Genomic DNA, 11970 nt, shown 5'->3' with positions numbered 1-11970 from the left:
CCCAAAAACACCAGGTTCTCAATATTTATTTTAGAAAACGCCCTGGTATAACTACGGATCCCTACACTGAGCATTGCCCGACATGCTCTTGGCCGGTTTTTTTTTTCGATGTTCTTTGCCCATGTTGCGCTATCAAAAAAATATAAGTGCCTCTTTGTTTTGCTCGACTTGGTGGAGATTCTAGTTATTTATTTCCGTTGACTTGAACAGGGTCTTTGTTTACGCTGTCATTTTCGACAGGAAACAATGAGTGTCAAGTGCAAGTGTCAACCGAAACGTCATGCTAACGTCAGTCATCGGTTGCCATTCGGGTGGAATGTTATTTTCGCATTGTGTTCTAAATTAAACAACAAAAATGAAGAATTTCCCTGTGTTCGTGTTTCCCGTTTCTCTAGAGTTTTATCTGAGTGCTCGTCATACACACAAACAGTTATTGACTGTTTACAATCCTTACGATTTCTCTGTAAATTTTAAAGGTACTTATTATTGTCCTCTACGTGCGTGGTATTTTTGTGCCTCGCGAACTTAAGTGTTGATTAACCTTTGTTGTTTCAGTGCTATGTACTGCTCCGAATAAGTTCACAGTGATCGATCCTGAGGGGTTGATAGCTCCACAAAGCTGCATTGATATTGTTGTGCGTTACACCCAACCGTCTGTCTTGCATTGCAACACGACTGAGAAGTTTCGAATAACTATGTACGACAGAAATACCCAGCAGGTAAAGACCTATAGTTAACAGCTATAATATTCGATACGGCGTACAGACTTAGGAGTGACTCCATATAGCTTTTGTAAAATGATTTTTTACATTAGGTATAAATATTTATATATTTTATAAAATAATAACCACATGTTTAATTCTCACGCCTAGGTTGGCTACTACTATTCACGTTCGCATTTTCGAATGCCTATTGTGTTGTCTTTACATACAAACACCACATATTTTTTTATAACAACTTTTTAAATCATTAACAAATATTTTTTCCAGGCACTGGGCAAGAGGGACATCCCGACAAAATTATTAGAAGGTGAACCCATAAACCCTACCCTGGAGAGCTTAGGGGACAGTTTCCACCCCCTGTCTTCTAGAGTGACCCCCCAGAAACAGGCGGAAGAACATATGCATGTCAAATGCAACCATCTACATCACAGGTACTGACAAACTTTTTTGAACCATAACAAGCTGACTGCACCAACTTCCAATGGCAGTGTGTGGCAGTGTCACCATAAACATTGAATTTCTATGAAAATATGACATTTATTGTGGTACTTTCATGTGAAAAATGAGGTGCCACATCAGTTGGTGCAGCATTTTCTTAGATAAAGTCTCTTTACTATTTTATTAAGTATATATACTTACTAAGATCAGAGCACAGAGTTTTAATGCATGTATATTAATTAAAATTGTAGTGTATTCAAAAAGGTCTAGTGTAGACACATATTTATTATCCCCGATTACAATAGAATATGTTGTGACTTGAAGGTCCCGAAGGTTAGCAATTATAGCGTCATGTATATTTTAAAAATAGAGGAATATTGACCAAAAACAATTGATAACTAAATTTACGTCACTATTGATATCAGTCATGTTTATAAAGTACAAGATAACAACAATGTTCACCTGTAATCAACCAATTGATTGAGGTTGTTAACCTGCATTAATTTGTTATTCAATGAATGAGAATTTGCTAATTAATTAAAATGGGTGTTTTAAGTCTCGGGTAAGAAATCTCGTCATAAATAATACATCGGCGTTTTCGGTGCGGGAATGATTTCATGTATTTATGACTTCGTTTATTGTAAAATAATTACCAAACTATGAATTAAATGTAGGTAGTAAGGTCCAAATATATCGTTTTTTACAGTTTTTACCTGTTATTTGGCTAGTGTAAAATATTCCCTGTAAATTACGAATTTCTATGAAAATATGACATTTATTTTTGTTCTGTCTAAGTCTGCAGAATTAGCTTAGACGTATTCTATGCATGCTTGTGTTGTGATCATATACTTAAGAGAGTTTTACATTACATGTGATTTCACTAAACTTACGGGGCCCACTGATTACCAGTCCGCCGGACGATATCGGCCTGTCAGTTGTTCGGAGCTGTCAACTTTTTGTTCTAACTGACAGGCCGATATCGTCTGGCGGACTGTTAATCAGTGGGCCCCTTTAAATTGGAAATAGTCATCTTTACATACTTATACATATATGCAAATTATTTATTTGTTTTACCGTCTGACCTTCCAGAGAACATCAGCCAGTGAACGTAGTGGCAGTAGCAGTGAGCATATGCTGCATTGCCGCACTCCTGCTTCCGACCCAGCCGGAAACAGTAGTTGAATCACAGTTCCCGGAGTGGCTCCACATTGGATCCAACCTCAAACTAGTGTTCTCCTTCGTCCTAGGGCTTGTCAGTATGCTAGTACTACGACCATAAGACCTATATTTTAGACCTAAATTTCTGTGTATGCTTTAATACTTGTATTCTTTATGGACCGTTTTGAAATCCTGCATGTACAAACTTTAATATAACAGGGATTGTTTTATTTGTTATTTGCACATTTTGCAAATTATTATAAATGCTTTCAAAGCATAGTTAATTTTATAAAAATGTTAATGTAAATCAAATTTCATACTTGGCTATGTTGAATTCCATAGGATAAATCACTAGGTATATAGGGTAATTCGCCGGTAACTAGCCACACTGAACTAAAAATGATTCTATTCACCTGTAAACAGAATTCATTTTAGTATGAGCTGGCTAGTTATTGTAGGCTGCTTATACTAAAATGAATACTGTTTATAGGTGAATAGAATCATTTTTAGTTTAGGGTGGCCAGTTACTGGCGAATTGGGCGTTTTCTAAAATAAATATCGAAAACCTGATTCTTTCAAATCTGGACGTTCTTGGGCTCATTCTACTCAGAATCGACAGCATTCTCCATTCCGCCATTAAAAAAAGATGTCCCAAAATGTCCATTCCATTACGTCACGTTTTATTATGAAAAAATTTTTCACTTGTATGGACGTGACGTAGTGGAATGTACAATTTTCATACAAATTTTTGGGACAAGTTTTTTTATCATCAGGATTGAATATGCTAGTGATTCTGAGTTGAAAGAATCCGAAAACACCAGGATCTGTGAGAATCGGGTTTTCAATATTTATTTTAGAAAACGCCCCAACGAATTACCCTATGTGGCTTTTCACAGAGAAGGGTCCTTATGCTTCTTGTGCAAAATACAGTAATCATTAGGGCATAAATGCCTAATGGCGTTACTCATAAACGACTGCTAATTCTAAGTTAATCAGCTGATGATCATCGTTCGACCCTCTCTATGGCATAACGACAGATAGGGACAAACAACGACCATCAACTGATTAAGTTAGCAGCCGTTTATGAATAACGCCATAAGTCTTTATACTCCTCAAACAAATGTCTAAATTTACACTAAAATATATATTTTATAGGCTGATGAATGAATGTGTATCGGCTGACTAGTTGGCCCTAGACTTCAGGTATTATCACAGAATAAATAATAGTACTAGGTACAGTAGACTCACTCTCTAACAAAACGCGTCTGTTACTGTCAGGACAGATATGGCCGCTAGGTGGCGACAGCGCCACGCGCGGCTTATGGCTAGCCACCAAAATTGGTGTGGAATGGATGTACTTTTAGCTACCTGTAGCAAAGCGACGAAATCGCGGAGTGAGCCCCGCCTGGTATTATTTGATTGTTTTTTACTCTTAATTTGTGCAGCTCGTGATTTATTGTCATTTTAAGGTAATAAATACCTTCTAGATATATTTTTTTCTTGTATTGGTGCAATGCTGATATTATTTTGTTTTAAACTTGACATAATCTACTTTAAATTGGTATAAGGCGCCATTCATTTATTACGCAAGACGATTTAGGGGGAGGGGGTGGAATATGTCTTATTTTTATCCTACAAAGGAGTGGGAGGGGTTTTTCATAGTTCATACGTAAGATCACAACAAAGATGCGAACATTTTCAAATTTCTATGAAATTATGACGTTTAAAATAATACTTCCACACTCTATGTCATCAAACACAGTGCAGAATTAGCTTAGACGGCCTCCAGTACCTTTGTAGGAACAAATAAACATTCCATAAATTATTTTTTTGAAAAATAAACAGTCAAACAGTTAAACAAACCATTTTTTCCTTTAGATTCTTACGTTGGTAATATAGAAGGGGAGGGAGGGGGCGGTGGTCGGCCTATTTTATTTTAATTAAAAAACTGGCAAAAATCGTCTTACGTAAAGTTGCTAAATATGTAATGTGTGTGATATTATTATTTTTTACTTTTAATTGGTTATTTTTTAATGTATGACAATGACAATACAATGAAATAAGTAGAGTCACCTCCTACTATATTTCATTTTAAGAGTATTTTGCATTTATATCTAAAAGCGAAGTACTTGCATTTCAATTTTATAAAAAAATCCTTATATCGTCAGAAGACAACCAAAATGTACTAATTACTAAAAAATAATTGAACAGAAAACAACCTTTTTGCAGTACTAATATGGTTCACTATGACTATGAACTTGTGGTGGTAATTAGTGAGTTTTGGTTTTCAACTTACTACAGTGTAAAATACCTACCAACAACAAGTTTTCTGTGATTTAGGTTTAGTCCTAACCGTTACGAACTTGTTTAGGCATAAAAAGTATAAATAGGTAGGTACTTATGTTACGATTTGTCTCGATATTTAAAAAATACCTAGTGGCAGTAGCTGCTCTTACTAATCCATTAAAAAATACATCATGTATAGCAGAATTCCATTTCATTTTAAATGTAATTCCTATTATAAATAGTGTAGATAAAATACGTAAATTATTTTGTATATTGACAGTGTGTGTAAACCGTATGTTTGGGGTGGGGACCATTGTTGTGAAAGTGCATTGATACCAAATAGTATGGCGGTGACATTGAAATATAGTACTATAAGCAAAATATGTTTTTTATTGTTCAATCAATATATTTACTTTTACATCATACTAATCAGTAATTAGACTGATTAGTAAAGGAGGGTAAGATAGTAAAATAAAGGACCTAGTAGGTACAACTGTTGAACTCTTTGGTTTCGTTAAAAAAATATCAGGGAGCCTTTTTATAATTAGTCTTATTTACCTTTTATAAAATAGTCATCTAATCATACTGAAGATTAACTATTCATTTAAAATACATCCTACTTTAAAACTACACCCTAGATCCTACTTTAAGACTGGCATTATTCATAAACGGCTGCTAACTTAATCAGTTGATGATCGTCGTTTGTCCCTATCTGCCGCCCGTTATGTTATGCCAGAGAGAGGGACAAACGATGATCATCAGCTGATTAACTTAGCAGACGTTTATGAGTCTACATACCCCGGAGTTTTGGGTGTGGGAATGATTTCGTGTAGACTCTGACCACGCTAACTTAGCAGCAACAATGCATAGATAGGTACATATTTTACATATCCCTAAGAGCTCCATACTTGACGTAGCAATTGGCGTAAATACTTAGCGTGGCCTAACTTTATTTATAACTTTGTTTATTGTATTAGAACAAATTAAATTATTTTCAGTAAATATTACTACTTTGTACTATTATTATTAGTACTTTGTTTATTGTAAAATACTTAGGTAAGTACCTACCACAATATAATATAATAATATTAGGTACCATAATAGGTTAGTACGTAATCATTAGTCAGGTCCAAATGTGCAAATGTTAAAATAGTCACTGATTTTACCTATTTTGTGTCTACCACTTTTAGAGAGACAGCCAACTTGGGGCCTAAATCGAAAAATCAACGACAATATGTGCTTTGAGTTTGACAGCTAAACGAGATGGCGCTTTACGGCAACTGATTGTCAAAAATTGAAGTTTGACAATTATTGACCACAAACACAGACAAGACATCCTCTAGACTGAGCATAGTAACGCTACCCCCTCTGCCACTCATACGGTAGTTTTACTCCATCTTCGAGTCAATCCCGTGCCGTGATTGGTCCGTGTCTTTGAACGGGCCAATCACGGCACGGGATTCGCTCACCTCGTCCCTCCGCGCCCCCGTATTTTTGGCAGCATCGGTTTCATGAAATAATTGCTCTAAACTCAGTCTAGAGGATTCCTAGTCTATGACCACAAACCATATGGCGCAATATTTACAGCGATGTCGATGTAGGGGAACATTTTGATCTTACACTTTAAGTACCTCTCTACTACAATCAATAACTCTTTGGCAATTGTGTTTTAATAAGCAAGTGCTGAAGCCTCTTACAATTTACGCACGCTCGCTTGCTTGTCGGAGGGTCTGCCATCTGGTGGCCTAAATCTAAAACTTGATATTGGAATTGGACCAGGGATCATAAATAATCATAATAATTATTAAAACGTTGTCAATCTTGTCATTATTTTCATGGTACTTATAACAAAAGAGGTTTATTAGGTAGGTAAGTGATTAATAATGGTTTCTAAACTGAGAGTTATCCTGTTAGAGAAATACGCACTTCGTGGTTTGTTATCGCCTTGTACCTACTCACACACTGTGACTCGTCTATTTGGTTCATAAAATGATGTGGACAACAGAAAATAGATAGGTTTGGTCATCGGAAAACGAACTACGAAGCGTATACTCAGTGTAAAACATTGTAAGACAGTCTAACTGTACTGATAAAAAATACTGTAAGTACAAGTACCTACTTATTACTGAATCGCGATTAGAAAGGGATTGAGATAGCTGTCAATCCATATTGATTTTGACGTAAGTGTATGGAAATCTGTTATTTCTAATCCCTTTCTGATCGCGGCATGATAATACAAAGCCATGAATGGCTGATAAGAGTGATAATAAGACTTGAGATCCCATCGTTGTTTTTGTCAAAGGTAAATAAAAGAAAGAAAATCAAAAGGGAAGAGTACCCAAACTCACATCTAAGTTATCACAAACGCAACGTACTGTACATAACAGTCTATAGATACTTCTATAGGTATAGTCATAAGATATACTTAGTGGGCGAGCCAGTCTCCAGATAAACCCCAATGTATGAAAAGATTGACGGAGTTGAGGCTGACCGCAGTCACATACCTAATTTGAGAACGACTCGGGCATAAGTTGTGATCTACCGGGGTGAGAATATATATATAGGTACCTATCGATATCCATCTACCGGATCTCTTAATTTAATTCAGTAGGGAGTAGGGGCCTAATATCCGCGCGTATAGGTACAGCCTACTATACTATATAGGTAAGGAAAATTCGGGTAATTCGAAAAAGAAAATCAATTTTGGAATAACCGGTCAATCAGAAATAATACTCTTACCTATACCTAATACTTTTTAGTACTTATCTACTAATTACGGTTTAACATTCGATCAAAGACTCGTCGTCAGTAATCAGACGCTCGTGGTCGTCAACGCCTTTCTGCTGTCGCATCTTGTCGTATGCGGCGTACACGGATGTCAGGCAATTGATGTAAACCACTGGAACACAATAAAAATACAATTTAAACTGTCACTAGTCTTAAAATCTATGTATTTTTTATTTATTTTTCTAGTCAGAATAATTACGATTATTGAGCGCCAAGGCTTATACAAACAGCAATTTAACACTATGTAAATCGATGTACAGTTAACAGTGTTGGTGATGGTACTCACTACCTTATTAAACGGGTTGTTCCCGTTACTTAAGTAGGGTCTATTATTAGCAGTAAACAGGTGTAAGCACTGCATAAAGGAAACAATACCTTTTGTTTAATAGACTAGGGCCCGAGCCCGAAAAAATCATCTCATATAATTCATACTATATTATATCCTAATTCTTACATGTCAATACGAAGGTGATCAGACTCGTGACCCAGAAACCGCTGATCACTTCCAGCAAGGCGCTCAGCAGGTACATGATGCTCATCGCAATACCGAACAGGAAGTATGTCATCACGAAGTTCACTCTCTTCTGTAAATAAAAACAGGAATTACTTAGTACTAACTAATACTTATCCGGTTCGAAGGACCATATATGTAACGTAGTTAATGTTTAGTTATTGTACTATGTAGTACAGCTAGTAGGTACCCCTAGTGTAAATTTCATTCGATAGCGTGACGTGAAATACGCGTTGGGATTGTTTCCAAAAAGTCCCGCTTAGCGCGCTGTTCTAAATCCCATACAAAATGGACAACGCAAACCTCAACGCTAGTATGACATTTACACTCGGGGTTGTATATAGAGAAAAAACTTTGTATTTGCATTACGGTTATGTTAAAATATTTATTTAATTAAAATATCTGGGAGACCGAGCTTTGCCCGGAAAACATATAAAATTAAAAACTAAATAATGCGCGTTTACGCGATAACGCTAGATCGATTATTCACCCCCGAAAACCCCCATATAGGAAATTTCATCGAAATCGTTACAGCCGTTTCCGATATCTCCGCGAAATATATAAATAATATAGGTATATAGGTAGGTATACAAGAATTGCTGGTTTAAAGGTATACGATTATATATCAAGCACTGACCTTCACAATGCCAATGATCAGCATAATCGAGATCACGATCCATAGTAGACAAACGATCATAGCGAAGCCCACGACGACAGTCTTTACCGATTCATCCGAAACCAACTCCAAGATGTGGCGAGGATGAGGCTTGGATGTGTTGTTCGAGGTCTGTGATTTAAAGTTCTCCGCGTGTACCGGCAATACGATCACGGCGGTGATAATTATCTTTATCAAAGATATCACCTGGAAACGAAATAAAAATTCCGTCAATATACGATTTGTATTCCAGACTCTGACCACATTAATTTTACACAAACTTGGCAGCATAAATATTATGTTATAATCCCTAGGAATAAGATTAAGCTCCATACTTGACATAGCACTTGGGATGAATCTTATAGCGTGGCCTGACTCTATAGGCACTTAGCTTTTCCTGCCGCATTTTTCTTTGTAGGTTTTCATTTTCTATCTATGTAATTGTCAATAAGTATCTTAAAACAAACATTTGAAAAGTAATAAATCAGTATTACCTTTATCAGTAAAATAGTTCTGAAATGGTAGTGTTGAGGAAGGAAGGAATACATGTAGAGATTGTAGAGGAACTCTAACCATTTTTCCTTTTATCTGTTCAGCAAGAGCATAATATATTATTATTCCCGGTTACTATTTATAGGCATAATAGGTACCCATTTAGCATTTTTGCTGAGGTAGAGCGTCGGGAATGTAATAGTTCTGAGTTCTCGAAATTCTATCTTAATACGCGTATCAGCCACGCTTTGCTAGCTACAAAATGAAATTCAGCGAAATTGTATCCCCATTGCAGACGTTCAGAGAAACGGCACTCGGTGTAGCCATATTTAGCCCTTGCTACACGGTCGCCGACAAGCCTTCTAACCGTCTGACCTTGGTCTGACCTTGGTCAGTTTTGGTCAAATTTTGTTGGAAACAACTGTCTACACGGTCCGTCCAGACCAAGGCCACGCGGTCTGAGGGGCTTGTCGGCGACCGTGTAGCAAGGGCTTTAGTGTTGTGAAGGTCATAAATACATCCTATATACAGGGGTAAGTAGGTAGGTAAGTGCAAAAAGTATGCATTTTTTTCTCAGGCGATGCCGCATGGCACGATTGTTCCTTAGGTCAAAAAAAGCTTATTTGGCCCGGTAGCCGTACCGACCCCCTCAAGACCAGGCGGTCTAGCACAACTTGCGTTCTCGCGCGCGAGTCCATACTTGAAGTCGCGCCAGATGTATGGAGTCGCGCGCGAGAACGCAACTCATGCTAGACCGCCAGGGGTCCAAATTGTGCTAAATTTCTGTCTGCTCTTAGCAACTAGGGCAAGTTATATATCATTTTCGTATAATTTAGGGAAGAGAAATTTATTTTTTATACAATCGTTTTACCTTTTCATACAAAAAAATTGGTTTTCGCACAAAAAAATAAAATACTTAACATATAATATTTTGTGACAATTGGCCTTTAAAAAAACACAGTGTGGCGATTTTCACTCTATTAAACATTGCACAATTTATTCTATATTTTGAAAAGCATCACATTAAAATAGGCATTCATACATTTTTTGACAAAAAAAAATGTTAGTTGCGCGTGGGCGTGGCGGTGATTTCCATAGAAATGGAATTATGGCCAATATAGCAATAAGTATTATAGTCTTGCTGATCTGTTGGTCACGAAAAACGTTCACTTGGCCCTATTTTGTTTGACTGACATCTTTATTGCGGCGCTTAGCGGAAGGGTCGGTTCCAAAAGTTTTTATGTCCGACCGAAAAACTGTTTTGTATTATCTCAATTTTCAATTCCTATTTATACCTAAGTACTTTAGTAAATTTATTTATACCTAGTTATTAATAAGATAAGCTTAGGCAAATACTTGTAACTAATGGTTTGTTATGTACAGTCAGCAGCAGAAGTTGCTATAAGCGGGCGAGGTGTTCGAAATTACCTTGACACGCTCTTATTCTCCTAACAATAAAGTCACGTCAAGATCATTTTGAATACCTGGCCCGCTTAGCAACTTCTACTGCTGACTTTACCTATTTTTTAATATTAATTAAGTTATTTTTTTTTTATTAAGGAACACATATGACTGTTGACATTTAAATAGCCAAGGTTGCTCGACGAAAAGTTTCCCTTAAAATTGTGGTTAGTAAATAATACAAATAAACAATTAAGACCAACATTAAATAGGTACGCAAATAAAGGGCTAATACTCACAAACGTAGTTATCCCTAGCAGTACACACCCCGTCTCCAATTTTAAACAAAAACAACACTTTTCGGCCGCCATTATCACTGATCACAAAAGCAAAAGCTTGTTGAATAGTCCGCTAGCCTCAAAATGTAGTGCAATTATATATAATTAACCGAAATATATTTTTTTGTCCTAAAATATTAAGCCTATAGACATATTTAAAAACACAACCGTCTCTCCCTGTGTTATACTTAATACTGGCCAATTAGTAATAACTAATAAGAGAGCTTCCCGCTGGGACGCAAGTTCAAACTAGAGACGAGTAGAAAACATAGACATGATACGACATACGACAAATTACAGGGTGTTTTGGCAATTTTTAACCACATTTGGCGAGAGAAATATATACGTCATATTAAGCCACTTTTACTATGGGACGTACCAACCCAAAAATTTGAATAGTATTACTAAGGCGTAAAAGTGGTGCAAAATATTGTAATTTGTAGTCGCAAATAAGGCAGGTGAAATAGATGGCGCCATACTTATTGCCGTAATTGGTTTTAGTGATGGGTAGGACATCAATTTAAAATGAGTTTGTATGAGTACCTCATTTACTAAAATGAGGTGTTACAATGTCTTACTTCAAATGAGGTGAGGTACTAGCATATTTTCAGCGTCGACTATTCCATTAATTCCAACGGCGACAAAAATATTTAATGTATATACGTATTTATGTATTCATCACTTCCTTTATAAATAAATAAATCGTAACATTTAATTGGAGTGCAATTCTGGAGGTTAAGAATAGAACTTTTAGGAGAAAGATAATTTTAGAATCAAGTAAAATGAATAGAGGAGTGAAGTAAGAGTTAAGGAACGCTTCCCACGTATCCCCGACCTCCAGCAACACACCGACGGCAAGACATTAAAGATTATCTTCAGCGTCGATAGAAGGAATGCAGACGCACCTAATGGGATAAACAAACGCACCCTTTGATACAAGTACAGGCGTATGTAATGCATCACCTATTTTATGGCGGTTGTCAATTAATGCCGCTCCCACGGGATCGACTCTTCATTATCTTAATGGCAGCGACAGCATAAACGCTCCAGAAACTTCTCATGGCCTACGTGACTCCAGACAACGCATCCCCACGGTTTCGGGATGAATATAAGCGGCCATCCCGACCAGCGGAAGACAGTTCTCATACAGTTCTCATCGAGTCCTCATCTAGTTCGCATCCA

The 11970-nt window shown here is 36.7% G+C and overlaps 2 protein-coding genes across 2 annotated transcripts; one reads left to right on the top strand and one right to left on the bottom strand.

Annotated features, from left to right (window-relative positions):
* The first annotated feature begins 280 nt into the window (after positions 1-280).
* Positions 281-2598, top strand: LOC134653266 (motile sperm domain-containing protein 1-like). The gene is made up of 4 exons (XM_063508591.1): positions 281-476; positions 556-719; positions 990-1153; positions 2250-2598. Exons 1-4 carry the CDS (start codon positions 356-358, stop codon positions 2437-2439), a joined length of 639 nt encoding a protein of 212 aa, XP_063364661.1. The 5' UTR covers positions 281-355; the 3' UTR covers positions 2440-2598.
* Positions 2599-7380: 4782 nt separating this feature from the next.
* Positions 7381-10844, bottom strand: LOC134653265 (uncharacterized). Its single transcript, XM_063508590.1, has 4 exons — positions 10750-10844; positions 8540-8764; positions 7846-7975; positions 7381-7503 (listed from the first exon to the last, which is right to left on the bottom strand). Exons 1-4 carry the CDS (start codon positions 10819-10821, stop codon positions 7385-7387), a joined length of 546 nt encoding a protein of 181 aa, XP_063364660.1. The 5' UTR covers positions 10822-10844; the 3' UTR covers positions 7381-7384.
* Positions 10845-11970: the final 1126 nt, after the last annotated feature.

This window comes from Cydia amplana, chromosome 13, assembly GCF_948474715.1.
Source record: "Cydia amplana chromosome 13, ilCydAmpl1.1, whole genome shotgun sequence".
Taxonomy (NCBI): Eukaryota; Metazoa; Arthropoda; class Insecta; order Lepidoptera; family Tortricidae; genus Cydia; species Cydia amplana.
Note: the sequence above shows the minus strand (reverse complement) of the source record. Positions and strands in the feature narration are given on the sequence as shown.

What these genes read in the sequence shown, in the direction of transcription:
- LOC134653266 (XM_063508591.1), top strand. Translation starts at nt 356, where the DNA reads ATGAAGAATTTCCCTGTGTTCGTGTTTCCCGTTTCTCTAGAGTTTTAT. An exon ending in TTTCTCTGTAAATTTTAAAG is followed by an intron (nt 477 to 555) that starts GTACTTATTATT and finishes TTGTTGTTTCAG; the next exon opens with TGCTATGTACTGCTCCGAAT. An exon ending in ACGACAGAAATACCCAGCAG is followed by an intron (nt 720 to 989) that starts GTAAAGACCTAT and finishes TATTTTTTCCAG; the next exon opens with GCACTGGGCAAGAGGGACAT.
- LOC134653265 (XM_063508590.1), bottom strand. Translation starts at nt 10,821, where the DNA reads ATGGCGGCCGAAAAGTGTTGTTTTTGTTTAAAATTGGAGACGGGGTGT. An exon ending in TGATCATTGGCATTGTGAAG is followed by an intron (nt 7,976 to 8,539) that starts GTCAGTGCTTGA and finishes TTTTATTTACAG; the next exon opens with AAGAGAGTGAACTTCGTGAT. An exon ending in GATCACCTTCGTATTGACAT is followed by an intron (nt 7,504 to 7,845) that starts GTAAGAATTAGG and finishes ATTGTGTTCCAG; the next exon opens with TGGTTTACATCAATTGCCTG.